Consider the following 27,789-nt stretch of genomic DNA (forward strand, 5'->3'; position numbering starts at 1 on the left):
GCATCTGTTTTAGCTTCTCATGTGCTTTTTACTTATCCGTATTACTGCCTGTCAGTATGTTAGACTTTATTTTTTGCTCTTTCTGCCCTCCAGGTCTGGTGAAGGCTCCTCTGAAGAGATCTCGCTCCACAGCCGACGGCGCAGACGAGGACAGCCAGGAGCAGCTTCAGGACCAGCTGCTGGAGTCTGGAGGTCCAGAAGAAGAGCAGAGGACTGACAACACATCCCTGCTGCGCCTCCTGGAGGAGGGAGAGAAGGTGGGGGATAATATTTATGATCAATATCTGCTCTGCTATTCTGGTTGCAGAATTTAAGCACTTCCTGTTTTTCTTCTTATTGGATTGTGGAATAAAAGCGCATATTATTGGGGCCTGCCATGCAAAGCAATGGCAGGAACCTATTGCTATTGTCGGAGAAAGTGTTTCTTTATTCTTTATTTTTCTTCCGTAACCGTTAATGCGGCTCATACCGCTGGGTGCACACCTACAAATGAGGTATCAAAACGTGCAGAAAATTCACGCCATTCCAGCTATTACTTCTGGTGGGATTTGGGCTTAACGTGGCGACATAATTCGCAAAAAACTACGAAAAAAACCCCATTATAAGTCAATGGGAAAAATCCTAGAAATACCCTATTTTTGAGGATTTTCTGTGTCGTCACAAATTCACCTAGAAATGCCATTCAAATTTCATTTTGTAGATACGTCTGTGATCTCTTCGAAAGTGAAGACGGCTCGTCGATACCAGTTACGGTTTGTCCACAATTTGCCTCTAAGCGACCCAAAGTTTCTCATTTTTCCTAAAGTTAGAGTGCGTCTCTGGCTGCTTAGAGTGAGAGATGAAGACAACTTTTTCAGCCCAAATCATTTTTGAAATCGCCATCACGCCCACAAATATCGCACGATTAGTATCACAATCGGTCCTGACATTGATACGCCTGTCTGCTCCGGTAAAATGTTTTCGAAATTTATCTAGACCGTACGGTTTTCTGTCACGGTGCTTCAGAGCAAAGTCATGCGACAGGATTTTCTGAGGCTGTCTGAGGCTCTCTCCCATGTATTTGAATAGAATTTCAGATCTGGGCACAACATTTCTTTCTCTCATCACTGTAAATGCTCTGAGTGAGGTACAGATATGAATCTCGGGACTATCGCAGAAGACACATTGAACTGTCATACGCTACAAACGCTTTTCGAATATGTATTACGGTTCCCGAACAGGAAGGATTTGTTTCCAATGCTTCTTTTCAGTAAAACGTGTTTGCTCAAACACACAATTGTGTGTTTGACAGCTCAGAGCTCAGAGCTCACACCCTGCTGAGACCATTATTTGCCATAGCAACGGAACTCAAGAGGCTGTTGGCTGCTGATTTGTACTACAAATACGCATCATTGTAGTTCTATCTATCCTCAGTTGAAACAGATCAGGACTGAGAACTGGCCTTTAGAACTACCTGCTGCTATGGGCTGTATATAACTGATTTAACTCAGTAACTGTTACACATGGGATTAGTTTGGAACTTTAAAATTAAGCATACTGAAAATTTCAAAATAAAAGCCTTGAATATTTTTACATGACGTAATTGCTCTTTTTGGCCGTATATGACTTTTTCATCCAAAGCAATGTTACACATGGGATTAGTTCGGAACTTTGAAAATGGAGCATAATAATAATTTCAAAATAAAAGCCTTGAATATTTTTACATCATGTAATTGCTCTTTTTGGCTTTATTTGACTTTTTCATCCAAAGCACTGTTACACATGGTATTAGTTCAGAACTTTAAAATGAAGCGTAATGAAAATTTCAAAATAAAAGCCTTGAATATTTTTAAATCATGTAATTGCTGTTTTTGGCTTTGTATGACTTTTTCATCCAAAGCACTGTTACACATGGGATTAGTTTGGCCCTCTGAAATGAAGCATACTGAAAATTTCAAAATAAAAGCCTTGAATATTTTTACATGACGTAATTGCTCTTTTTGGCTTTATTTGACTTTTTCATCCAAAGCACTGTTACACGTGGTATTAGTTCAGAACTTTAAAATGAAGCATACTGAAAATTTCAAAATAAAAGCCTTGAATATTTTTACATCATGTAATTGCTCTTTTTGGCTTTATTTGACTTTTTCATCCAAAGCACTGTTACACATGGTATTAGTTTGGCCCTTTGAAATGAAGCATACTGAAAATTTCAAAATAAAAGCCTTGAATATTTTTACATGACGTAATTGCTCTTTTTGGCTTTATTTGACTTTTTCATCCAAAGCACTGTTACACATGGTATTAGTTTGGCCCTTTGAAATGAAGCATACTGAAAATTTCAAAATAAAAGCCTTGAATATTTTTACATGACGTAATTGCTCTTTTTGGCTTTATTTGACTTTTTCATCCAAAGCACTGTTACACGTGGTATTAGTTCGGAACTTTAAAATGAAGCATACTGAACATTTCAAAATAAAAGCCTTGAATATTTTTACATCAGCCACTTGTGTTTTGAGCATTATATAACTATTTTAACCCAAGGACTATTACGCATGGGATTAGTTTGGCCCTTTGAAATGAAGTTTAACAAAACTTCCAAAATAAAAGCCTTGACAACATTTTAAATCGTACCGAATGGTGCACGTCCGCCTCGCTCAACGTTCTTGCGGTTCTCCGCGTGCCACTGATTACGTAGCAGCGTTCTTTGGCGTCGACGCCGATTTGTGGCGTGACGACGCCGGGCCCGAACCCCACGGCCGCGCCTTGGCAGGCCCCGGCTAAATTTCTTCCGAAATTTTCTAGTCTTCTTTATTTTTCTTCCGTGACCGTTAATGCGGCTCATACCGCTGGGTGCACACCTACAAATGAGGTATCAAAACGTGCAGAAAATTCACGCCATTGGAGCTATTACTTTTGGTGGGATTTGGGGTTAACGTGGCGACATAATTCGCAAAAAACTACAAAAAAAACCCCATTATAAGTCAATGGGAAAAATCCTGGAAATACCCTATTTTTGAGGATTTTCTGTGTCGTCACAAATTCACCTAGAAATGCCATTCAAATTTCATTTTGTAGATACGTCTGTGATCTCTTCGAAAGTGAAGACGGCTCGTCGATACCAGTTACGGTTTGTCCACAATTTGCCTCTAAGCGACCCAAACTTTCTCATTTTTCCTAAAATTAGAGTGAGAGCCCATCTCGGCTAGAGTGAGAAATGAAGAGGTTTTTTGAGCCCAAAATAATTTTGAAATCGCCATCACGCCCACAAATATCGCACGATTGGTATCAAAATCGATCCTGACATTGATATGCATGTCTGCTCCGGTAAAATGTTTTCGAAATTTATCTAGACCGTACGGTTTTCTGTCACGGTGCTTCAGAGCAAAGTCATGCGACAGGATTTTCTGAGGCTCTCAGGCTCTTTCACTAACAGTTCACACCTTGGTGTGAAACTTATTTACCATAGCAACGGAACTCAAGAGGCTATTGGCTGCTGATTAGGACTACAAATACGCATCGCTGTAGTTCTATCTATAGTGAAACCCTCAGTTGAAACAGATCAGGACTGAACTGGCCTTTAGAACTACTTGCTGCTATGGGCTGTATATAACTGATTTAACTCAGTAACTGTTACACATGGGATTAGTTTGGAACTTTAAAATTAAGCATATTGAAAATTTCAAAATAAAAGCCTTGAATATTTTTACATCAGGTAATTGCTGTTTTTGGCTTTATATGACTTTTTCATCCAAAGCACTGTTACACATGGGATTAGTTTGGAACTTTAAAATTAAGCATACTGAAAATTTCAAAATAAAAGCCTTGAATATTTTTACATCAGGTAATTGCTGTTTTTGGCTTTATATGACTTTTTCATCCAAAGCACTGTTACAGATGGGATTCGTTCGGAACTTTAAAATGGAGCATAACAAAAATTCCAAAATAAAAGCCTTGAATATTTTTACATCAACTACTTGTGTTTTGAGCATTATATAACAGATTTTATCCAATGACTGTTATTCATGGGATTAGGTTGGCCCTTTGAAATGAAGTTTAACAAAAATTTCAAAATAAAAGCCTTGAATATTTTTACATCATGTAATTGCTCTTTTTGGCTTTATTTGACTTTTTCATCCAAAGCACTGTTACACATGGTATTAGTTCAGAACTTTAAAATGAAGCATACTGAAAATTTCAAAATAAAAGCCTTGAATATTTTTACATGACGTAATTGCTCTTTTTGGCTTTATTTGACTTTTTCATCCAAAGCACTGTTACACATGGGATTAGTTTGGCCCTTTGAAATGAAGCATCCTGCAAATTTCAAAATAAAAGCCTTGAATATTTTTACATGACGTAATTGCTCTTTTTGGCTTTATTTGACTTTTTCATCCAAAGCACTGATAAACATAGGATTAGTTTGGCGCTTTGAAATGAAGCTTAACAAATATTTCAAAATAAAAGCCTTTAATATTTTTACATCAACTACTTGTGTTTTGAGCATTATATAACTATTTTAACCCAAGGACTATTACGCATGGGATTAGTTTGGCCCTTTGAAATGAAGTTTAACAAAACTTCCAAAATAAAAGCCTTGACAACATTTTAAATCATACTGAATGGTGCACGTCCACCTTACTTAACGTTCTTGTGATTCTCAGCATGCTATTGATTACGTTGCAGCGTTCTTTAGCATCGATGCCAATTTGTAGCCTGACAACGCCGGGCCCAAACCGACGGGCACGCCTTGGCAGGCCCCGGCTAAATTTCTTCCGAAATTTTCTAGTGTTGTTGTTGCAGCTTTGTTTATTTAAGGATCCCCATTAGTCTCTGCCACAAATATTAACTCAAGACAAGTTTATTTGTTTTATTTGTTCAAGGTGCTTTAAGTAATTAAAACACAAAGTGATAAAGTTATAAAGAAAACACCGTACAGTCAACAATTGAACAAACATTACATTTTGATGAGTGTCATCACCAAAATCATGACACATCCAGTCTGTTGGTCAGTGTTTCATTGATTGTATTTCAAAAGTAACTCTAAACAGGCGGGTTTTTAGTCTAGATTTAAAGACACTCAGTGTTTCGACTGTTTTGCAGTTTTCTGGAAGTTTGTTCCAGATTTGTGGTGCCTAGAAGCTGAATTACAATAGAATCCTATTCTATTTATTACAATAAATATTGTATATAATAAATATTATTATTTCTTCTATAAGTAATAAATAATTAAAATGCCTTATTTTAAATTATTATGTTGTTTATTAGAATAAAATCACAATTTAACAAACATAAGAAAATCATAATGATTAAATCAAATACCTTAAAGCTAATGTATGAAACGTTTATAAATTAATTTTTTACATGTTGGTTTAATCTGTTTATGAGACATATAATCTAAAAAAATCATCGGCCTATTCCCAGCGCTAACTAGAAACAACCAATCAGAGCCAGTAGGCGGATCTTAGCGCTGTCAATCACTATTCAGTGTGGCACAGCAGATCCTGTTGTGAATGCTAGGCTAGCTTCCTTCTTTATTTTCTTCCATTCTCCTTTCTTTCAATTCTTCCATCCTTTCTTTTCTTCCTTCCTGTTTTTTCCTTCCTGTTTTTTCCTTATTTATTTTTTTTCTGCAGTGTTTTTCTCTGAACTATTTCTTGTTCTCACCAGCACTTCTCAGATCAAACAGTTTCTTTCCTGAACCTTCCACCCTTCTTTCACTGATCCAATTTTTCCCCCTGAACAGTTTTTCTGAGCTCACAGTTTTTATTGATGTGATCTGTTTTCTTCCTGTCCCTTTTCCTCCAGATCCAGCACATGTACCGCTGTGCCAGAGTGCAGGGCCTGGACACCAGCGAGGGTCTGCTGCTGTTCGGGAAGGAGCATTTCTACGTCATCGACGGCTACACCATGACCGTCTCCAGGGAGATCAGGGACATCGACACCCTGCCGCCCAAGTGAGCCGCCATCTCCTCTCTGACCTCTGACCCAGACTTTACTTCCTGACAGAGTGACACGGCAACGCTTTTTATAAATGTATCTTTTCGGGAAGCTAGCTCTTCCTTTCCCTAGTGAGAAACAATTGGAAAAGGAAAAAAGGACATTTGTTTAAGACACTTTATGTTTTTTTTCCTCACATTTAAGAGAATAATAGTAAAAAAAAAACACGTTATTAATATATTGCAAAAACACAAAATCTTACCAAGTATTTTTGGTCCAAAAGCAAGACTAAACTAACTTACAAGTACCTTTTTAAGAGGAAATGTGAGCTTATTATAAATAAATAATTTCTTAATATTGATGAAAAAGTTCTATTTGCATTAGCAGATAATTTTACTTATAACGAGACATTTTTCCCATGTTATAAGTGAAATAAACTTCCAGTGGAACTTGTTATTATTATCAATATTGAGGAATTGTTGACTTAAAATAAGCTTTTATATCTCGCTCAAAAGTTACTTTTAAGTCGGTTTTGTCTCATTTCAAGTGGACTAAGACATTTGCATTATAACCTAGACCAAAAATGCTTGGTTGTTTTCAAACATTTTCCAGCTCTAATGTGACATAAATTCTGCGCATTTTAGGTTAACATGAACAAATTTTTTGTAAGAAAAATATTAAAGGGGATCTATTATAAAAATTCACATCTTGTATGTTTTTCTGCTTCCATTTGGGTCAAAACTGCTTCTAAAATCAGCCACAGCGCTCAAATTGGTGATTTTATGATGTTTTGGTTTTTGTTTTTGTGTAAAAGCAAGAGCTCTCACTTCAACATAAACTGCAGGTTTCTGTCTGGGTCTCATACATTTTTGGTTAAAGCAATTCATCGAAATTACTCACGGTGGGTAAAGTATTCAGAAGTTTTACTCAATTAATACTAACAATAATCCGCAAAAGTATAATAGTAGTAGTAAAAAGTACGATGTAGTAAAACGACTCCAAAAAAATGTAATTTTTAGGACATGTTAGAATAAAATTATAGACATTTACAAACTTTTAACCTGACTTTCAATTATGAATTTATGGAAAATATTTCTTTATTAGTGTTTTACATTTTTATTCTCCCTTTATATTTTTGTGCTGTTTTTGTTGTGTAATTTCATCTAGCTCCTTATGCACCATTTTCTTGATGTAAACTTCATGGTGTTTTGTGTCCAGTTTGCACGAGGCCATTATTCCCAGAGGGGCGCGGCAGGGCCAGAGCCAGCTGAAGAGAACCTGCAGCATCTTTGCTTACGAAGACATCAAGGAGGTTCACAAGCGGCGCTACCTGCTGCAGGTCAGGCCCGCCTTCACAGCACCAACCAAAACCCTCCACACTGCAGTGTTAGCTCATCCTGAGACATTCAGTGTTAGAGGTCTAAGTAAATTGGTTGGCATGTTTTGATTAATATATTTTTGTTTTTGTACTTTAATACCGCTTCTATATTTTTATTAACCACCTAATAAAAGTGATGTTATTGGATCATAAACTGGGCTAAAAGGCTCAAATTTAGAGGAGTTTTCAACAGTTTGGACTACAAGTATGTAACTTCTTAGTTGCCAATTTTTATTATTAGTGATGGTTAGTTTGTTTTTTAAAAAATGTACAAAAATATTTAGAGCAGGAAGCATAAAATCAAAACTAAATATTCATGGGACTGAATATTAATAGATATTATAAACGTATCAATATTCCCACTCCTTATCCACCTACAAAATCTTATATTTATTACACGTATAGACCACACATATAACACATAAATTTGTATTTAATCTGTCAGTCAAGTTTATTTGTATAGAACATTTCAGCAACTACACCTCAATAACACAAAATCCTAAACCAAGTATTTTTGGTCTAGTTAAGGTTTTTGTTAAATATGCTCAAATGTTGGAGGTAGGAGTTTTAGTGTAAAACCTTGTTTTGTTTTGGTTTCTTTCTCTTCAGCCGATGGCGGTGGAAGTTTTCTCAGCCGATGGAAGAAACTACTTGTTGGCTTTCCAGAAGGGCGTTCGCAACAAAGTTTATCAAAGGTACGCAGTTAAAGTGTAAAGGAATAATTAACACTTAAAAAGATGTCAACTAGACTTAAAGGTACTTTAAGAGAGCATGCTGGGTCAGGACTATTGCAATAAGATCAGTTAATCACATGATAAATTAAAATGAGCTCAATAATTTCCATCTGCATTATTTCTTGTTTTTCTCTTTCTATCTTTCTATGAAAAACTAGATGATAAAAGTTTTCAGTCTGCTGCTTTAGTCTCAACAAGCCCTTTCTTTAAGGACAATTTTGTTTACAGAAACTTTATAATTAATTTTATTGGTTGTTTCTGTTTATTTATTTTGGTAATTTAAAACATCTTTCAGTCCCAGTGTAAAATGTTTATTAGAATTTAAAGTTTATTGACATTTGAGAATGTGTTCTTACATTATTTTGCAGGTTCTTGGCGGTTGTGCCGTCGCTGGCTGACAGCTCAGAGTCGGTTTCAGGTCAGAGGCCCAACACCAGCGTCGAACAAGGGTAATTATCTCATAATAATTCATTTGATTTTTTTTACATAAATCACAATCACCTACTCGGGTCTCATGAGCAACATTTCCTCTTGTATCTGTTTCTCTGCACCGATAATAATAATAATAACAACAACAATCATTATTAATAATAGTAATAATAAGAATAATAAAGAATATCAGCCCTTTATTTCAGAGCCACTGAGTTTTTCTCCTCGTCTCCTTCAGGTCTGGACTTCTCAGCACGCTGGTTGGTGAGAAATCAGTCACTCAAAGATGGGAGGTAAGAATCTTTAATTTGGGATTTATAGTCTCCATGCCTGTATGGAAGCCTCCTGAGTGTGTGTTGGTGTGTGTGTGTGTGTGTTCCAGCGAGGCGAGATCAGTAACTTCCAGTACCTGATGCATCTGAACACGCTGGCGGGACGCTCGTACAACGACCTGATGCAGTACCCGGTTTTCCCCTGGATCCTGGCCGACTTCGATGCAGAGGTGAGCGAAGCGTTTCACCTTTAAAAGGAGGTTTGTAGGTTTGGGTCCGGCTTCAGTTTTTGTTGTTTATTTTAATTTGCAGGAGTTGGACCTGAACAACCCAAAGACGTTCCGAAACCTGGCCAAGCCGATGGGCGCCCAGACCGACGACCGGCTCACGCAGTACAAGAAGAGATACAAAGACTGGGAGGATCCCAACGGTGAGACCGCCGAATGACTTCACGCTCAATTCACATTTTTTTCCTGATGTTATTCAAACTGCCCAGTATATCGCCGGGGCACCGCTCCCTGCCATCAAGGACATCTACAGGAAGCGGTGTTTGAAAAGGGCCGGGAAAATCACAAAGGACTCCACTCACCCAGCACACACACTCTTTTCCCTCCTGCCCTCTGGGAGGCGCTACAGAAGCCTACGGACCAGAACCACCAGGCACCGGAACAGCTTCTTCCCCACAGCTGTCACGCTTTTGAACGCCTCCTGACATAAAACATAAACTATAAGGACTGTCCTCCCCTATCCTCTCATACAACAATAACATATGGACTATCCTCACACACACACACATCACGGACTGTTTTCTTCACACACACATACAACCTGTAAATTTTATCTGCCATTATTTATCTATAATCCATTCCCTAACATTCTTGTATATTCTTTATAATCTGTATAATCTGTGCATATAGCTCCCATATTTATATTTATACACAATATCTATATCTCTTGCTACAACCCCTTATAGTCCATACATACATAGTCTGGTACATCTGTAAATAAATATTTATATCTCGTAGAGCACTTCTGGATAGATGCAAACTACATCTTGTTGCTTGTACTTGTGACAGTGCAGTGACAATAAAGTTGAATTCTATTCTATTCTATCTTGTCTTCACTGACTTCTCTGTCCAGGTGAAACCCCAGCGTACCACTACGGGACCCACTACTCCTCCGCCATGATCGTTGCCTCGTATTTGGTCCGGATGGAGCCATTCACGCAGATTTTCCTCAGACTTCAGGTTCGATCCTCAGTTCCAGAACTTTTATTGATTATTACAGCAAACAATACAAAGCTCTGCTTGCCAAAAGGCATAACTAAATAGCTCTGAAGATTAGCGTCATTTCCATAATTTCCCTGTTTGTGTCAGAAATTACACCTCTGCTGAGGCTTTAACTGTCTTATTTAAAAGGTGAGGCAGTGTTTATTAATAAAAAACATATTTAGATGTTTTTTATATCACGAGTTACACAATGTAGATGTATACTTTATATTAACTACTGGAACAGTCACAATTATTTTAAAATATATTGGAAAAAAGTAAACAAAATGTTAATAAAGGAGGGCAGAAGAAATATAAGTAGTAAATTTTACTTTTATTGAATTCTTATTTTACTGTTAGTATTAAACTGATTTCTTTAAAATTAATCATATAAAAATGATTTTCTAAGATAAAACAGCGACTGGCCGATAAATTGTCCCACTAATTATTGTGATAAACTATAAAATTGTTGTTTTGAGACCAGTTTCTAGTAATGTATTGGTAGTAGCATAGTAATGCCAGTTCACTCTCTCACAGGGCAGTTGACTCTAATTTTGTTCAAAACTCTTGCAACTGGTAGACATTTTAAATGTTCGAAATAAAATTTGACAACCAAAAACAATAAAGAAAAGGGAAAGAAAAACAACACACTTGTTTAGGTACTTCTAGGGAAGCGCTAAAAATCCCTTTAAATGTTGAAAAGGTGACCAGGATTTAACCGTGTGTCTCTGTGACCTTCAGGGAGGTCACTTTGACCTTGCAGACAGGATGTTCCACAGCGTCCGGGAGGCGTGGCTCTCCGCCTCCAAACACAACATGGCCGACGTCAAGGAGCTGATCCCAGAGTTCTTCTACCTGCCCGAGTTCCTGCTGAACTCTAATAACTTTGATCTGGGTTGGTGACCAGAGACGATCTGCACCATCGGCTGCTTTCAGATCAGCTGGAAGAGATTTCACTTATTCTGACATTTGTTGCTTCAGGTGCCAAGCAGAACGGCACCAAGCTGGGTGACGTCATCCTCCCACCGTGGGCCAAAGGTGACCCTCGGGAGTTCATCAGAGTCCACAGAGAGGTAGGAGAATTAAAGGGGCAGTAACAAGTAAAATCCGCTTTCTTGAGCTTAACATCATGTTGTTATCACCTGATCAAAAACATACCTGGAGTGTTGCTTTGACTCTTTCATGCCTTTAATCTTGTTGTTGCGCAACACCCCCACCCCTCCCTTTTTTCTCTATTCTCTCACTCTCTACTTCCTCTTCTGAGAGAGGAGATGTGCTACCAGCACTCCGTCTATCGGGTTACTTGAGTTTCCTAAATCTGCTGGGATTTATCCTGTCCAGAACTGAAGTAAACTCTGTTTAAGCTGGCATCGAGAAAAGATGCCAGCTTAAAAGATGTAGTTCGCCTGGTTCCTGACGAACTACATCCAGGTGTCCCAACCTTCTTCCCCCTGTGAATTAGCCAGACTGAGCAGCCTGCAGCCAACTAGTTTCACAGAGCTCACCTGAACCCAGCTGATGAGAGAAGTGCGATTTGAATCCACGTGTTGCGGGGCTGATTGGTCCCCATGCACAGGACAGTCTTTGGCTCTGTGGCCCCGGCTCTTCTTCAGCTGCAGAGTTCTTTGTCCGTCTCGATCTTGGCTCGAAGCTGCCTGGAGGATCCAACCAAAGATTCCTCTTTTGCACCCACCTTTTATAGGGTTTATCCACTCTTTTGGTGCGTTTGCATTGGCTAGCACTGATGCTGTGCTTGTTTAATTGGCTGTCTGCTTAGACAGATGATCTCATATCCATCACTGTTTTACAGACATTATGTCTTGATGTCTGTGCTAATGTCTCAGGGTTGCTCAACCTCCTATGTCCGTTGCCTGCACAACTGTTGCTGAAACGTTTACGTTGTTCAACAACCTGTTTCCAAATAAGGCGCTGATCATCTTTGCTCTCCTGTTAGTTCCCCTTTTTCCCTTAACCTTTCACCTTTCACCTACCATCTACCTCCAACATATCAGTGATGTTTAATTGCAGTTACACCTTTTTATACCATTTCAAGCTCAATGTCAAAATCACATTTATATCACATTTATCACATTTATTTATTTTCTTTAGCTTCTCTGATTTAGCTTTCATTTATAATTTTATAACCATAACTTATTAATTATTCTTATTATAATCTTAATGTGAGTTATTACAGATGTTTTCTGAAAAGAAACCAAGAATAATCTATTATTCTAATTATTTGATACCAAAGTTACAGTTACTTGTTTTACTGTAAGTGTTCCCACAAATGTAAGTGTAAGTATTATTATAAGTAAACCAATATTAATATAAGTATTTTACTTTGAATCTTATCCAATTACTCAAAATGTTTAGACTTTCATTCTTTAAAACGTTCATGCTTTAAAATAAGGAATAGTCTCAGCTATTTTTATAAATCTGCAGGCTGGTAACTTACTTCCTCTTTTTCCAGGAAACCTGCTCTTCCTGTTTCATGTCTCTCTCTGACTGACTATGATTTCTTATGATTAGATAGAAAAAAGGAATAGAATTAAAGCAAAGTTTGCAGGAGACAAAAACAACACACCAGATTTATTTTATTGAAGTTTAAGTCTACTGTTGTCACTTGATGTCACTTAGTGATTCATTTTAAAGATAACTTTATTTATTATTACTGTTAAACTTAAATCTCCAGCATGGGGAAGTGGGATGAGCTCGGGTTTTCTTGACACCCCCTCCACGAGGTCAGACCTTTCACATGCTGGGAGTCCATCCCCCTCCTGCAGTTCGCCGTCCTCATCCCCTGGAAAGAGAAGATGTTCGTCATTGATGTGAAGATGCAGATTCTTCATCCTCAGTTGTCACAAAGGGCTCAGTATAGTCATCAAAACTCCACTTCTCTTGACAATCTCCATGACAACTATTCCACTGTACAAAACACCTGGTTGGACCTAGTTCCTCCTCCGAGCTGCTGTTTCCAACCTTCCGCCTCTCAGATCAGCCCTCCCCGCTCAGTTCCTTCAGACTAGCCAGCAGCAATTAGCAAACACCTGGTGTCACTGCACAGTGAAACGCTGGTAAAAACGTTGTTGAAGGGTTAATGGAGGAGCCCTGTTGTAATAGCTTTCTGAAGCCGGAGGTTTTAAAGAGACAGTGGCCCAATTTGAAGGCGTTAAATCAGGAAGTAAAATTTCTTGTAACTCATATATGTAGGACAGTGGGCCTTGAGGACCAGGGTTGGGAAACACTGATTTACCAGATACCAAAAAGTATCAACTTACTGCTAAAAAAATCATCTAGGTTTTTTTTAAGTGTTGTGGCTGTTTGTAGAAGTAATAGAAACACAAACGTACATATAGGGCCATTTTACAGCATAGTCAAGTAACTATGTTATTTGCAGTTGTTACAAAACTGCTATATATAGCATGTTTTAGGGGTTTCCCTGCTTTAATGTGCCTGATTCAACTGATTGCAGTTCAACAAACGCCTGTTAATCAGTCATCAATTGAAATCAGCTGGACTGAAGCAAGGAAATACCTAAAACATGCAGGGCAGTGAGTCTGGAGGACCAGGGTTGGGAAACATTGTGGTAAATGACCCTTTTAAAGAGCCTCCTGATTGTTGAGTCATGCTGCACCGTTACCTAGCAACCCAAGCAGAGCTCCAACACATATGGTTTGATGGTCTTACTGTCCAGTGGCTGCTGGAAAAGACAAGTGTTGGGGCGTGCTGTGGTGGCGCAGGGGGTTAGCACGCCCCACGTTTGGAGGCCTTAGGCCTCGTCGCGGGTTCGACTCCCGGTCCCAACGACCTTTGCCGCATGTCTTCCCCCTCTCCTCACCCTCCTTCCTGTCTGCCTACTGTCGAAAAAATACGAGCCACTAGCGCCGCAAAAACTCTTCGGAGAAAAGACAAGTGTTTAGTTGTTTACTTACCATTCAGAAACCACTTGCTGCTTTCTTGTTGGTTGCCCAGGAGGCTCCACTTCTGCTTTTCAAAGATGTCCGGTTATACAATTGCACATCTGTTTGCAGACATTTATACGCAAACGTTGAGTTGGGGGGCGTGGCCAGCAGCAGCCTATTTGGATTTGAAATGACAGAGACCCTATAGCAGCTCATTCTAGGCCAAACTAACCAGACTGAAAATCTCATTATCAAAAGATGTTGGGCTGACCAGAACCAACATGTTTTGGTCAGCCCACAGACCGATCCTAAACTGCTCAGGGAAGCCTAATTAATACTTGCTGACGTTTGAGATTTATTTTTTTTCCCAGGCGCTGGAGTGCGACTACGTCTCCGCTCACCTCCATGAGTGGATCGACTTGATCTTCGGCTACAAGCAGCAGGGGCCGCCGGCCGTGGAGGCCGTCAACGTCTTCCACCACCTGTTCTACGAGGGTCAGGTGGACATCTACAACATCAACGACCCGCTGAAGGAGACGGCCACCATCGGCTTCATCAACAACTTCGGACAAATCCCCAAGCAGGTCAGTAACTCGGAAATCTGACTCTGCTTTTTTTTGGGGGAAGCAGAAATCTCATTCTGACTGATTTTTCTTTTTCTTTCAGCTGTTTAAGAAACCTCATCCTCCCAAACGCGTTCGCAGTAAAACCAACGGCGACCTAGCAGCCGTTCCGTCGAACTCCAACAACGACAAAATCTTTTTCCATCATCTGGACAACCTCAGACCTTCTCTTGCTCCTGTCAAAGGTTATCATAACCCCCCCCCACACACACACACACACGTAAAATCTGCTTTAATATTTCCACAAACTTTAAATTCTAGTCAGCATTATTGATCTTGTTTTAATTTATCATGCGATTAATTGATTTATTGTTTATTGCGACAGGCCTAGTTCCATCCTGAACACATCTAAAAACACAGAAATAAACAGAATGAATTTATAAATCAAAATGTTGCCTTTTCTTTCAATTTTTTAGTAATTACTTCTAACTGTGTGTCTTACTTTTGTTGGTTTTTCTAAGAAGCTGATTTTTGTTTAGATTCCTTTATTTATTTAGATTCCCTCATTGTCTGGGTATAAACACTTTTACAGTTGTGTTCGAAATAATAGCAGTGCCTCAACAGCAGCAAGAAAATCACTGGTTTTATTAACATTTCAAACTCTATACCCCAGATAAGTTTCTGGGGGGTAAAATAAAGGTATAGAAAACCAACAAACCCAACAGGACAGCCATGCATACTGTGGATTCTGTGAAATTGAATGATTAACTGAAAAGGGTGTGTTCAAAAAAATAGCAGTGGTGAGTCCAATTAGAGAGGGCATCAATTAGGGAGGGTATTCTGGGAAAAAAGGGTGTTAACAGGTGATCCGTATTTAAGGATCAAGACAACTGGCATGCTGGCTGTGCATTTCTCCTGAAAAAACAATGAAAATGGGTCGTTCCAGACACTGTTCTGAAGATGAGCGTTTCCTAATAAAAAAATTGATTAAAGAAGGGAAAACATACAAAGAGGTGCAGAAAATCATTGGCTGTTCAGCTAAAATGATCTCAAATGCCCTGAAATGGGAGCAAAAAACTGAAAAACGAGGAAGAAAAAGAAAGACAACCCCTCGAATGGACAGAAGAATAGCCAAACTGGCGAAGACTCAGCCAATGATGGGATCCAAGAGGATCAAGCAAGACCTTCAGTTGACAGTGAGTACTGTGACAATCAGAAGACGTCTTACTGAGGTTAACCTTCCAGCAAGAAGCCCCCGCAAAGTCCCACTGCTGAGAAAAAGACATGTGCAGAAGCGTTTACAATTTGCCAAAGAGCACATTGACTGGCCTGAAAAGAAATGGCATAATATCTTGTGGACAGATGAAAGCAAGATTGTTCTTTTTGGGTCTAAGGGTCACAGGCAGTATGTCAGACGCCCTGCAAACACAGAATTCAAGCCACAGTACTCACTGAAGACCATTAAGCATGGTGGTGCAAGCATCATGATATGGGGATGTTTTTCATACTATGGTGTTGGTCCGATTCACCGCATACAAGGGATCATGGATCAGTTCCAGTACATCAGGATCCTGGAAGAGGTCATGCTGCCATATGCTGAGGAGGAAATGCCTTTGAGGTGGACCTTTCAACAGGATAATGACCCCAAACACACCAGCAAGCGAGCAAAAGCATGGTTCCAGATTAACAAGATTCAACTGATGGAGTGGCCAGCACAATCCCCGGACCTTAATCCCATCGAAAACTTGTGGGCTGACATAAAAAGTGCAGTGCATGAGGCAAAACCAAGAAACGCTGAGGAATTGTGGAATACAGTGCAATTATCCTGGGCTGCAATACCTGTGGAACGATGCCAGAAGTTGGTTGACTCCATGCACCACAGATGTGTAGCAGTCATCGGAAACCGTGGTTTTGCAACAAAATATTAGTTTAGGATACTCAGCTAGGTTCACTTATCAAGAATTTCTTTGTTTGTACAGTACATTTTTGAGTTTCCAAGGAAAGATGGCAACACTGCTATTCTTTTGAACATGCCATTTCTTACTTTATTTGAAATATTATTATTATCATTTAAGTTTTGATGACTTTGCGCAATTGTTTTGCTTTGGAATAGAATGTACTGTGTCCCCAATGTATCTGTGTTCATTAAAGTACAATTTCTTTGAAGAATTTTGACATTTACTCATTTTTCTAAAGGCACTGCTATTATTTCGAACACAACTGTATTTGTGGTAAATAAACAGAATTCATGTTTCTCTGGTTCAGAGTTGAAGGAGCCTGTGGGACAGATCGTTTGCACTGATAAAGGCATCCTGGCTGTGGAGCAAAACAAAGTTCTGGTTCCACCCACCTGGAGCAAAACGTTCGCCTGGGGCTACGCCGACCTCAGCTGTCGCTTGGCCAACTACGAGTCCGACAAGGTCAGAGGCTTCTTATACCCTCACAAATTTACAGAGTTTGTTTTAGTATTTAATTATTATCCTTTAATAAGTTATTATCTTTGGACCTGCAAAGGGTCAATGTATAGCTTCAGATCCTCTACTGACGCTGCTAGAAACCACCTGAAATCTGGATCTAGTGATGGATCTGATGCAAAATATTACCAAAATGTTTGTCTAGTTTCTTGTTCAAATATCTTAGTGCCAGAAAGATATAGAAGCTTGTTTTTACTAAATAATTCCTTTATATTTTTGAAAATAATGCTAGTTCCACTCTCAGATTATTTCACTTAGAACAAGACATTTTTCCAGGTGAAGTTGTATTATTTTTTTTTTTTTACAAAATTAAGGAATTATTGATTTAAAACTAGCTTTAAAACAGCTTTTGCTGAAATGTTACTTGTTAGTTAGTTTTGTCTCATTTCAAGTATACTAATATATTTGCACTAGAAACTAGACCAGAATTATTTGGTAATATTTTGTGTTTTTGCAGTGTGTGTACTTCAAGGTGGTAGGACGTTAAGAAACCTTTTTGTGTACAGCCAGTTGCTGTGTTGAGGAGAAATTTCAATGTTCTGACTCGTTTCAGGCCCTGGTAGTGTACGAGTGTCTGTCAGAGTGGGGTCAGATCCTCGGCGCCATCTGCCCCAACCCGAAACTCGTCATCACCGGGGGGACGAGCACCGCCATCTGCGTGTGGGAGACAGGAAGCTCCAAGGAGAAGGCCAAGTCTCTGACGCTCAAACAGGTGAGGCTACGCACACTCACACTCAAGTGACCCAAATACTTTTATGTGAAATGTGATTGTTGTGTTGTTGTTGTTGTCGTTCACACTTCCAAAAATATTCAACTTGTATGTAACTAGTTACATTTACTCAGTTACATTAACTTGAGTAACTTTTTAGGAAAAGTTTACTTTTAGGAGTATTTTTATTATGTTGTACTTTTTACTTTTACTTGAGTCATTTATTATGAAGTATTTCTACTCTTACTTGAGTAAAATTTCTGGATTTTCTACCCACTGAATGAAAAACAAACATGTTTTAACCAAAACTTCACCAGACTCAGACGCACACCTGCAATTTTTATTTAAGTTTTAATGGAAAATTTTTATGGATGTATGTATGTATGTATGGATGGATGGATGGATGTATGTATGTATGGATGGATGTATGTATGTATGTATGTATGGATGGATGGATGTATGTATGTATGGATGGATGGATGGATGTATGGATGGATGGATGGATGGATGGATGGATGGATGGATGGATGTATGGATGGATGGATGTATGTATGTATGTATGGATGGATGGATGGATGTATGGATGGATGGATGGATGGATGGATGGATGGATGGATGGATGGATGGATGGATGGACTGTACATTTTCCTTTCAAATATAGTGACACTTAAATTGATTTTTTCTTGTTTTTATAAATTCAGCTACATAACGATTCCTTATTGTTGTTTATTTTAAGTTAAAAATAATAAAAAGGGACATGCCACGTGACATAAGACGGCTGGTATAGGAATGAGTGCAATTATGGCAAAAAATAAATTAAATAAATCGTATTTGGGTCACGTCAGGCGTAGCCGTCTTCTCTGAATCATCGAGTTGCCGCGGTCAGTAAGGTGAGGTTTGCTCAGAATGAACCTTTTCTCTTTATGTTTCAGGCGTTACTCGGCCACACGGACGCCGTGACCTGTCTGACCGCGTCGTCGGCGTACCGCATCGTCGTCAGCGGCTCCCGGGATCGGACCTGCATCATCTGGGACTTAAACAAGCTCTCCTTCGTCACGCAGCTGCGTGGACACCGCGCGCCCGTCTCCGCACTGTGCATCAACGAGCTAACAGTCAGTCACTTTCTCACTGGATAACCTTTGAATTTCATTTAGGTCAAGGGTGTCCAAAGTGCGGCGCGCAGGCCATATATGGCCCTTGGACAGTTTTTTTGTGGCTTCAGCTGCAGTTCAAGAATAATACAAATTTGTTTCATAATAATTAGAACAAAGTTTATCCAGAGACTCTTACTGAAAAACAGACTCTGCTCTCAGCTTTTATTTGATTTGTTAAACTTGGCTAAATGAAGCAATCATTTTGAAAGAAAGTGACCCGAATCCTGTTCTTATAACTGGAATAAATTTAGATAGAGTCCAGAACAATTTGAAAACTATCATAAATGCTCTTTTAATAAAGCAAACACAAAATCGTTTTTGCTAAAAATTAACAGTAATTACAAAAATAAAATTATATGTTTATTTGCTTGATTCTTGTTGTTTTATTTTTTTGATCTGTGAATACTTCTGACAGGATGATTTTAGCCCACGTGATAAAAAGTTTGGACACCCCTGACTTACTGTAGGTGTTTTCAAGGTTTGGAAAGTGCTTGACATTCAAACTGCTCCATTTCGTAATAAAGTTCTTCCTAACGTTTGCCTCAATTTTGAAAATGTTATTTACAATTGAAACCAAATATTTTTATACGCCTAAAAAAAAAGAGAAATTTTTTTCTCGCTGTCTGAATTTAAATCTGACTAAATTTATCTTATTTTTGGTCAGTTAGAATTACTAAAATTATTCCTATCATGTAGACGCCAGAAAACATTTCTCAGAATTTTCTTGGTAACCTTTTTTGCTTGTTTAAGCATTTAATTTGAGCAGGAAGCTCATTTAGATACCTTAGCAAGATTTGTTTGGATTGTTTCAATGTAATCAATATTTATTAGCCCAAATAATTCCAATGACTTATTGACCTGTGTTAATAAAGTAAAGGTCGGCTTTTCTATTTATATTTAAAGTTATTGAAATTGGGGGATTTGTTTTTGTAAATTGTTTAGCTTACAGACCAGTCAGGTGTATTGAATTTGTGTGAAAAAGACATAAAATTGTGTTGTATTTTAGTTTACTTTGTCCCTGCTATAGATGGAAGGATAGATAGGTAGGTAGATAAGTAGATAGATAAATATCTAGCTAAATAGATAGATGGGAATCTAGTTAATTAGCTGATTAGATATAGCTAGCTAGATAAATAGACAGCTGGCTAATGAGATAGCTGTCTATTTATCTATCTAAATATCTAGACAGCCAGCTTTATTAATCCCTTAGGGAAATTGTTCTTCCCGTCTCCCACTCACAGCACTCTTAGATGTACTTAAAACTGTAAAACTGATAAAGTCGGTGCTAATAAACCGTCCGGTCTCTGCAGGGCGACATCGTCTCCTGCGCGGGAACCTACATCCATGTGTGGAGCATCAACGGCAGCCCCATCGCCAGCGCCAATACCTTCACCGGCCGCAGCCAGCAGATCCTCTGCTGCTGCGTGTCCGAGATGAACGAGTGGGACACGCAGAACGTCATCGTCACCGGACACTCCGACGGAGTCGTCAGGGTAACCAGATCACATCTTTCTGAACGCAGGTTTGTCATCTTTTCAGGAGCTTTACCTTTAACCTTCCGGGTGAAAAATGTCTTGTAGTTTTGGAGAATGGAGTTCCTACAAGTCCCAGAAACCCCTGCGCCAGAGCCAGTGGAGCCCGATGTGTCCGACTGCTGCACAGATGAGAAGATTGGTGAGTTTTGTTTTACATTTTTCAGACTTAAAGTTATTTTAATGGTATTTTTATTTTTTTCCATGTTATAAGTGAAATAGTCAGCCAATGAAACAATTACTTTTTATGAATTTTAAGGAATTATTTACGTAAAACAAGCTCTTATATCTTTTTAAAAGTTATGTATAAGTTAGTTTTGTTTAATTGAAGTGTAATAAGCTATTTGCACCAGGAACTAGTCTAAAATTACTTAAGATTTTGTTTTTGCATTGTGAAGAAGGAAGTTGTGCTCCATGTCTTCTTCTGAGGTTTTTTTGTGTTTTCTTCATTGGTTCTTGGTGCAGCGCCCCCACAGGCGAGGAGGGGAACACGTTTTTCAATGAGTTTGGTTTGTTTGACACAATGCAGCAGCTGGAAATGTAACAAATGTTTCACCTTTAGGCCCCAATCGAACCGAGTCCACTGGACTATCAGGTGTGAAAACACCCGAAAAAACTTTCAGCTGCAACAGAAAGCGATTCTACAAGGCCGTGGCTAAGGCTGAATAAATGTGTTGTGAGGGAGTTATGAACACTTCTGCACTGATGAACCTAAACGTTGTTGTTCTCCCAGAGGGCGCCGAGAGTAACAATGGTGACGATGACAGCAGTGAGTCAGAAGGAGAGGAACCGGCGGCGCTGCGCAACCCTTCGACCGGCGGAGGCAGTGGCAGCCAGCCGGGCAGCGCCGTCCACCGACCCAGAGGTACGCAGCCCGGATCTCTGCTGAACAGCACGACTGAAACAAATCATCAAATTAATCACAGTCGATTGTGACTGGAAAGTTTTACCCAACTCCAAAGTTGTTTTAGTAATATGTCATAATCAACAGTGTCAAAAGCCCCACTTAGGTCCAACAGAACCAGTACTTGGTTGATTTTTTTAGGCAGACCTGTGAACTTATCCAATCATTTTTACCACTCAAAATGCTTTACACTGGAGTCACATTCACAAACACACACACACACACACACACATTTATACACCGATATGCAGATCGGTAGGGGGTTAAGTGCTTTCCCCAACGGCACATTGGCATGTGAGAGGAAGAAGCTGAAATCGAACCTGCATCACAAGAGCCACAGAGAAGACACTGTTGCAGAAATCAATGTGACTAAACATGAACACATGGATGAGTTTCTGAGAATTAGTCCTCTAATCCTGGAAATGTTCTTCAGGTGATGGAAGGCTGACTTTGCAGCTGTCTTTATGTGGCTCTGACGGATAATTTCTGATCTAAAATACTTGTTAGTTATCTCTGTATTTTATGTAACTCCGTCTCTGTTTTGATTCTCCATTCAGGTCCGTCATCTAGAGCTGGAGCGTCTTGGTCGATGGACAGCGGCTCTGACGACTCTCACCGCTGGTCGGACACACTCAGCATCGACGAGAAGGACGGCTTCGTGTTCGTCAACTACTCCGAGGGCCAAACCAAAGGCCCCCTGCCTTTGTCGACTCACCCAGCCCAGACGTCCCTCCCTCAGCCTGTCCATCCGCCGGCCCCCGAGCCGCGGACCTACAACCAGCTCAAAGCAGGTGGGCGACATTTTCCTGGCTCTTTGAGCGTTTTCCAGCATAAAGGCGATTCGGTGAGCATGTTTTGTGTGTGTGGCTGCAGGATACAGATGGGAGCGTCAGCTGGTCTTCCGGAGCAAACTCACCATGCACACAGCGTTCGATCGCAAGGACAACGCCCATCCGGCTGAGATCACCTCCCTCTCCATCTCCAAGTAACAGAGAACATTTTATTTTTGTAAATAAAGACATAAAAAAGTCTTCTTTCAAGAATAAACCATTTAATAACATCTAAAACTTAAATACTAAGCAAACTACTAAAAGTGCTGCTGTTTAACTCTCTCAACGTTTCACTGGTTTAATTAATTTAGACCTTTAATTAATGCAGGTGCTTGAAATCCTGAAAAATCCTTGAATTTTACTAGATGTTTTCAAGGTTTGGAAGTGCTTGATATTAAAGCTGTGCAGTTTTGTAATAAAGTGTAAATATAACATTTGATTAAAAGCCTGAATTTGGAAAACATTGATAGATATTTTTTGCTCCTAATAAAAAGAATGTTTTTATTCTCAGTGTATGAAATTAAATGAAAATAAACTTTTATTGTTTTAGGTCAGTTAGAATTACCAAAATGTTTTATCTTTGCTAAATGACAAAGAACTTGGCAAGAACATTTTTTAAAATTTTTATTGTAAAATTCTTTGTACTATTTTAATTTGAGCAGGAGAGACATTTCAAAACAAACTTTTACTATATTTTATTCCTCCTTATCACTGCTGTAGAATATAGAATATTATCACAAGTCATTATTAATAACAGTAATAAATTGACATAATATAGTGAATTGAAACAGTTTTTTTAGTTAAGTTGTATTGTTTTTATTTCCAAAGTGTGCTGCCTGAAAAGTTTGCTTGAATTATTATTATTTTTTTGCTAAAATATTTTGGTAAAACACACAATCATGTATCAGCCTGAGCAAGCTTCTTTTGTAGTTACTACATGACAGTAATTATTCTCTCTCAAGTCAGAGAAACAAACAAATAAATAAATAAAAAGTTAAATTCACCAACATAGAAACAAAAACACAGCTTTAATATTTTTTTTAATTGTAAGTAGTTTAAATAGTTAGAATAATGTATTCTTGCCTGCGTTCTGAAGGCAACTGCTGACCCAATGTGCCTGATAACTGATAACTGGCTTATATCTATAAAACTACATTCTGTTTTACTAAAGTTATAGTTTGCTTGGATTTTACTGTTTGAAACTGAATGAACCCTGGTGAGAGCGTTTTCCCTCTGCTCCTGCTTCGTCTCTGCAGGGATCACAGTAAGATCCTGGTTGGAGACGGGCGCGGCCGAGTCTTCAGCTGGTCAGTGAGCGACCAGCCCGGCCGCTCGGCGGCTGACCACTGGGTGAAGGACGAGGTGGTGGACAGCTGCTCCGGCTGCACCGTCCGCTTCTCCCTGACGGAGCGACGCCACCACTGCAGGAACTGCGGGCAGCTCTTCTGTCAGCGGTAAGAACCTGAAACCGATCAGCAGTTCCTCTATAATCAATCGATCGTTCACAAAAACACCCTGATCGCTAACATGCACTAGCTATATGATGGTTATATGTATATATATATATATATATAAATTTAACTGATTTATTATTGTAAATAATGTAAATAACATATTTATGTTTGTTGGAGCTGACTGACAAATATTTTGGGACCAAGTGGATTTTGATTTGTTGTCATCTTTTCTGAGTTGCTTTTAAAAATATCTAAAAGCATTAAAAAATAAATAAATATAAAGCAACTCGGAAAATTTAAACTACTTACAATTAAAAAAAATATTAAAGCTGTGTTTTTGTTTCTACGTTGTCATGTGAGACTTCATAATTCATTTTATTTGCCGTTTCTGTTGTTTTGTTTATTTATTTTGAATATTTAAAATGTCTTCTAGATCCAATGTTAAATGCTCAGTAGAATTTTAAGTTTATTGAACTTTGAAAATGTCTTGCATTATTTTGCCATTACTGTTATATGACTTAAAAATATTATAACTTATCACAATAACTTCAGAGACAATTTATCGCCCAGCAAAATCTGTAATTGTGACAGGCCTAAACATTAACCTGCATCTACTCTAGTACCTCTGGTGTACCTCAGGGCTCTATACTTAGTCCTTTGTTATTTTCTCTTTACATGTTCACATACGTGATGAATTACTGTTTGTTTATAAATCATCTGGTTTGTAGAAATTACTAGTAGAACTTTTAGTCAGAAATCTCATTTATTAACATATTATCGGCTTGTTTTGCAGGTGTAGTCGCTTCCAGTCGGAAATTAAAAGGCTGAAGATTTCATCTCCAGTGCGAGTTTGTCAGAACTGCTACTACAACCTTCAGCACGAGCGAAGCGTCGATGACGGCGGCGCCAAAAACTGATAGGTTAACAAACCGCCTGGATCCCTCCATCTGCCCTCCGTGTGACCTGAAACCTCCCAGAATCCCTATCCTCTCAAGCGCCAGAATGTTTGATTTGCACGGAGATCGGAACCGGATCGAAATGAAAATGTGGGAAAGAAACTCAGCCATCACTTTAACTACATGCACTCATCATCCGGAGGGGGAAACATAACCAAGCAGCTAATCTGAATCAATCCCCCACCATTTCCGAAGATACTCCTCCTCCTCCTTCTGTTACCATTAAAAAAAAAAAAAAAGACTTGTTCATAGTGTAAATACGTAACCACGGCCTTTTTAACTCTGCAAACACAAAAATGAAGGTCATCTAGAAAAACAACAGCTTGCTTGTAACTTAGCGATGTGACTAACCACTCCTTGCTTTAAAACAAAACTACAGATTGTGTGTAACCTGCGTCACAAGCCACAGTGAGTACAGAAGACGTACGGAGGGATATGAATGTCAAAACTTTGTTTGTGGGTGGAGTTATGCAAAAATCACCTTTTTTTATATATATAAATATATAAAAATAATTTCCAGATCACGTTGTTGTTTACAAAATGTGAGATCGAACATAAAATCACAATTTTTTTGCCAAATAGTTTTGTTTTTTCACCCTATCATCTGCTCTGTCCTTCGTCGTTTTCAATTTGGAGGTTGCTGTATTTTTTTATCATGGTTGCTGCTGCGCTCTGAAGACTGGATCAGTTCAGATTTTTAAACATATCAGTTTTATTCTTTTTGTTTATACGAGTTCATCCAAAAAGGCGGAGATTTGTTTTAAAATGTGAATTTATTCTCCGACATCCACATTGCAGTCAAAGCAGCTTTTTAGAGGGACACAGAAAAGGGACATCTTTATTTTTACATCTCTCTACACAATCTGTTTCTAATTCTTCTAGCTGCAGCCTAATTTAAGAGAAGACCTTGATTATCCCTCAACAATATCCGTTATATTTACAAAGTTGGGCAAAAACAGCTGAACTGGATTAAAAATGCATTTTTAAATGCCAATTTATGATTTTATGTTTGATTTCGGTGGTGAAATGTTGCCCAGCAGAGATGGTGTGGAAGACTTTAAAGGGACAATAAATGCAGCTAGTGTTTTCTATACAGCCAAAGCTTTTATTTCAGCTCAAATGTCACCAAAAACATGGAAAGTTGCAGCATTTTGACACATTTCCGTAACAAAGGCGCCATTTTTATTCCTCTGATGGTCCGGTTTTTAATCTCCTCAAACTTAAACGACAAAATTTTCGAATTCACGGCTTAGATAAAGTTTTTTTTTATATATATCCCCTATATGTAATTCCTATATAATTTGTACACCCCATATACACATATGTATAGGAAGTACAAATATCTTGGGATCCCTCAGAATTGGCTTAAGAGTTTTGCTCATCCTGCCCACAATGACAATATTGAAAAGCAAAAGTAGTAAGGAATATCTAAGAGAGCCTTTCTGACTGAAGACTGAATGGTGTTTTTAAATAGAAAGGTCATAAAAAAGCTTCATGATGGTTTTTCTGTACAATTTCATCCAATGTCTGCATTGGATTAACAGAATTAAACTAATGTTGCTCTCAGTTACTGTCAACTAAGTGCTTTCCCCCCACATTTTATATTTACTATAGAATTGTTTCATTTAAAATTTTAACAAATTCACCTTGTAGAAATTTATTTATAAAAATATCTCCTTTTTTGTTTGTTTTTCAAAGGGTCTTGAAAAATCTTTTTGTTGTTGGCCAGTGGTGTCCAAACTTTAGACCTGTGGCTGAAACTGATGAACTGCCCACAGATTTCATTGAATTGTAAATGGGAAAAAAAAAAAAAAGTTGAGATTTTTTTTTTTTTATAAACTTTTTTTTTTATTATTCTGTAAAACTATTAAAGATCAAAAAAATGAATTTAGGATTATTACCTTATTAAAAGAAAAACAAAAATGTTTTAATTGATGATGGTTAAAACATTAATTGCTTTTACCATTTTTGATTTGTAGTCAGGGGCCAAACAAAATCATTTCAAGGCCCACAAATGGCCCATGGACCGTGCTTTGGACCCCCCTTGACAAAAGGCAGTTTTTTGGAGCATAAAGATAAATCTAAATCTAAAATAATCTTATCCTGTTTTTAATTTCTTCAGCGATTCTATTAATTTAAATGAAGTTGTTTAATTGCAAAGTTTTAAGTCAAGAACTATCTTCAATTATCCTATCAATTTATTTTTTACTCCTTTTCTTTCCTCTTTTCTCCCATTTATTCCAGCGCTGCTTCATTTGAAGAACTTTCATCCGTTTGGTTTCCATCAACCCTCGTTTTGGTCCTAAAAACACACATACACGCGCCCACAAACACACACACACACACACACACACACACACACACACACACACACACACACACACACTCCTGCTAGCTTTCATCGTTACCGTACTGTAACTTAGTGCAATCATCATCACCGTCTCGCAGAAGAGGCCCAACTTCTTTGCACTTTGTAGAAAAAAAAAGCAAAGAGGAATCATGAGTTTTCACTGATGCAGGTTTACGTTGTCATTTCAGCAGAGGTGCATTTCACTGCAGATTAATGAACTGTACAGAGTATTTATGCAATTATAACTGGTTTTAGATTTTTTTTAATGATTTCAGCAAGTTTTGTTACTTGTTGCATGTTTTATTAACACAGCTGACTTTCTGTGTCAGTGTATTATTGTACATGTTAGGTTTTTTTTTTCTGCTGGATTTCTGCTTTTGTTTTTATCTCTGAGGCATTGCCTGATGAGCGGCCGACTGGTCCCGTTCCCGGCGTCGGGTGGACTTTTGTACTCTTTACGGAAAAAAACTACGGACTAATTACGAAACGAGGAAGGAAAAAAAAAAACTGAAAAAAATCCTGGATTATTTTGGTGGTCTTGTATTAGACTGCGTTACTACAGTATCTGGTGTGCAATCTGTGATAGCTGAATGTTCCTTGTGTCTTTGTGTTCACTACATCCTACGAGAGAAAAATAAAGAAATAGTAGAATAACACCCACGTCAATGTCGACAGAGCAAAATGGTTCAATAATGCAATAGAGCTGGTACTTATTCCTTTTCATTTCAGTTCAATAAATAATTGCTGTTTACCACCGAAGGCTGTCGTCTCTGATTTGGGGAATATTTTCAGGTCTGTTTTGAAATCTGAAATTGATACAAACATACAGAGAGACATTAATCACTGCTGGATCTGGTTTTATTGTTTGCTGCTCATCCAAATGTTAAAAAAATATGTAAAACAACTCTTTAACTTCTCTACTTCTAAGGTTTTTGGGAGTAAAATAGCTTTTAGATTTAGT

At 38.4% G+C, this 27,789-nt stretch overlaps 1 protein-coding gene across 5 annotated transcripts in view; it reads left to right on the top strand.

Annotated features, from left to right (window-relative positions):
• The window catches only part of wdfy3 (WD repeat and FYVE domain containing 3), a 112,664-nt gene extending 85,080 nt beyond the window's left edge, over window positions 1-27,584 (top strand). For all 5 annotated transcript variants that reach the window (XM_023344144.1, XM_023344141.1, XM_023344143.1 and 2 more), the window contains 23 exons: window positions 94-257; window positions 5,788-5,936; window positions 7,138-7,258; window positions 7,907-7,992; window positions 8,400-8,480; window positions 8,699-8,753; window positions 8,843-8,962; window positions 9,045-9,162; window positions 9,873-9,979; window positions 10,742-10,895; window positions 10,982-11,073; window positions 14,274-14,486; window positions 14,569-14,710; window positions 16,731-16,885; window positions 17,493-17,651; window positions 18,581-18,760; window positions 20,113-20,295; window positions 20,383-20,476; window positions 21,068-21,199; window positions 21,796-22,029; window positions 22,112-22,223; window positions 23,325-23,522; window positions 24,316-27,584. In XM_023344144.1, coding sequence (XP_023199912.1) covers window positions 94-257; window positions 5,788-5,936; window positions 7,138-7,258; window positions 7,907-7,992; window positions 8,400-8,480; window positions 8,699-8,753; window positions 8,843-8,962; window positions 9,045-9,162; window positions 9,873-9,979; window positions 10,742-10,895; window positions 10,982-11,073; window positions 14,274-14,486; window positions 14,569-14,710; window positions 16,731-16,885; window positions 17,493-17,651; window positions 18,581-18,760; window positions 20,113-20,295; window positions 20,383-20,476; window positions 21,068-21,199; window positions 21,796-22,029; window positions 22,112-22,223; window positions 23,325-23,522; window positions 24,316-24,439 — 3,173 coding nt within the window. In that variant the 3' untranslated portion in view covers window positions 24,440-27,584. The remainder of the gene's footprint in view (window positions 1-93; window positions 258-5,787; window positions 5,937-7,137; window positions 7,259-7,906; window positions 7,993-8,399; window positions 8,481-8,698; window positions 8,754-8,842; window positions 8,963-9,044; window positions 9,163-9,872; window positions 9,980-10,741; window positions 10,896-10,981; window positions 11,074-14,273; window positions 14,487-14,568; window positions 14,711-16,730; window positions 16,886-17,492; window positions 17,652-18,580; window positions 18,761-20,112; window positions 20,296-20,382; window positions 20,477-21,067; window positions 21,200-21,795; window positions 22,030-22,111; window positions 22,224-23,324; window positions 23,523-24,315) is intronic.
• Window positions 27,585-27,789: the final 205 nt, after the last annotated feature.

This window comes from Xiphophorus maculatus, chromosome 12 (genome assembly GCF_002775205.1).
Source record: "Xiphophorus maculatus strain JP 163 A chromosome 12, X_maculatus-5.0-male, whole genome shotgun sequence".
Lineage (NCBI taxonomy): Eukaryota > Metazoa > Chordata > Actinopteri > Cyprinodontiformes > Poeciliidae > Xiphophorus > Xiphophorus maculatus.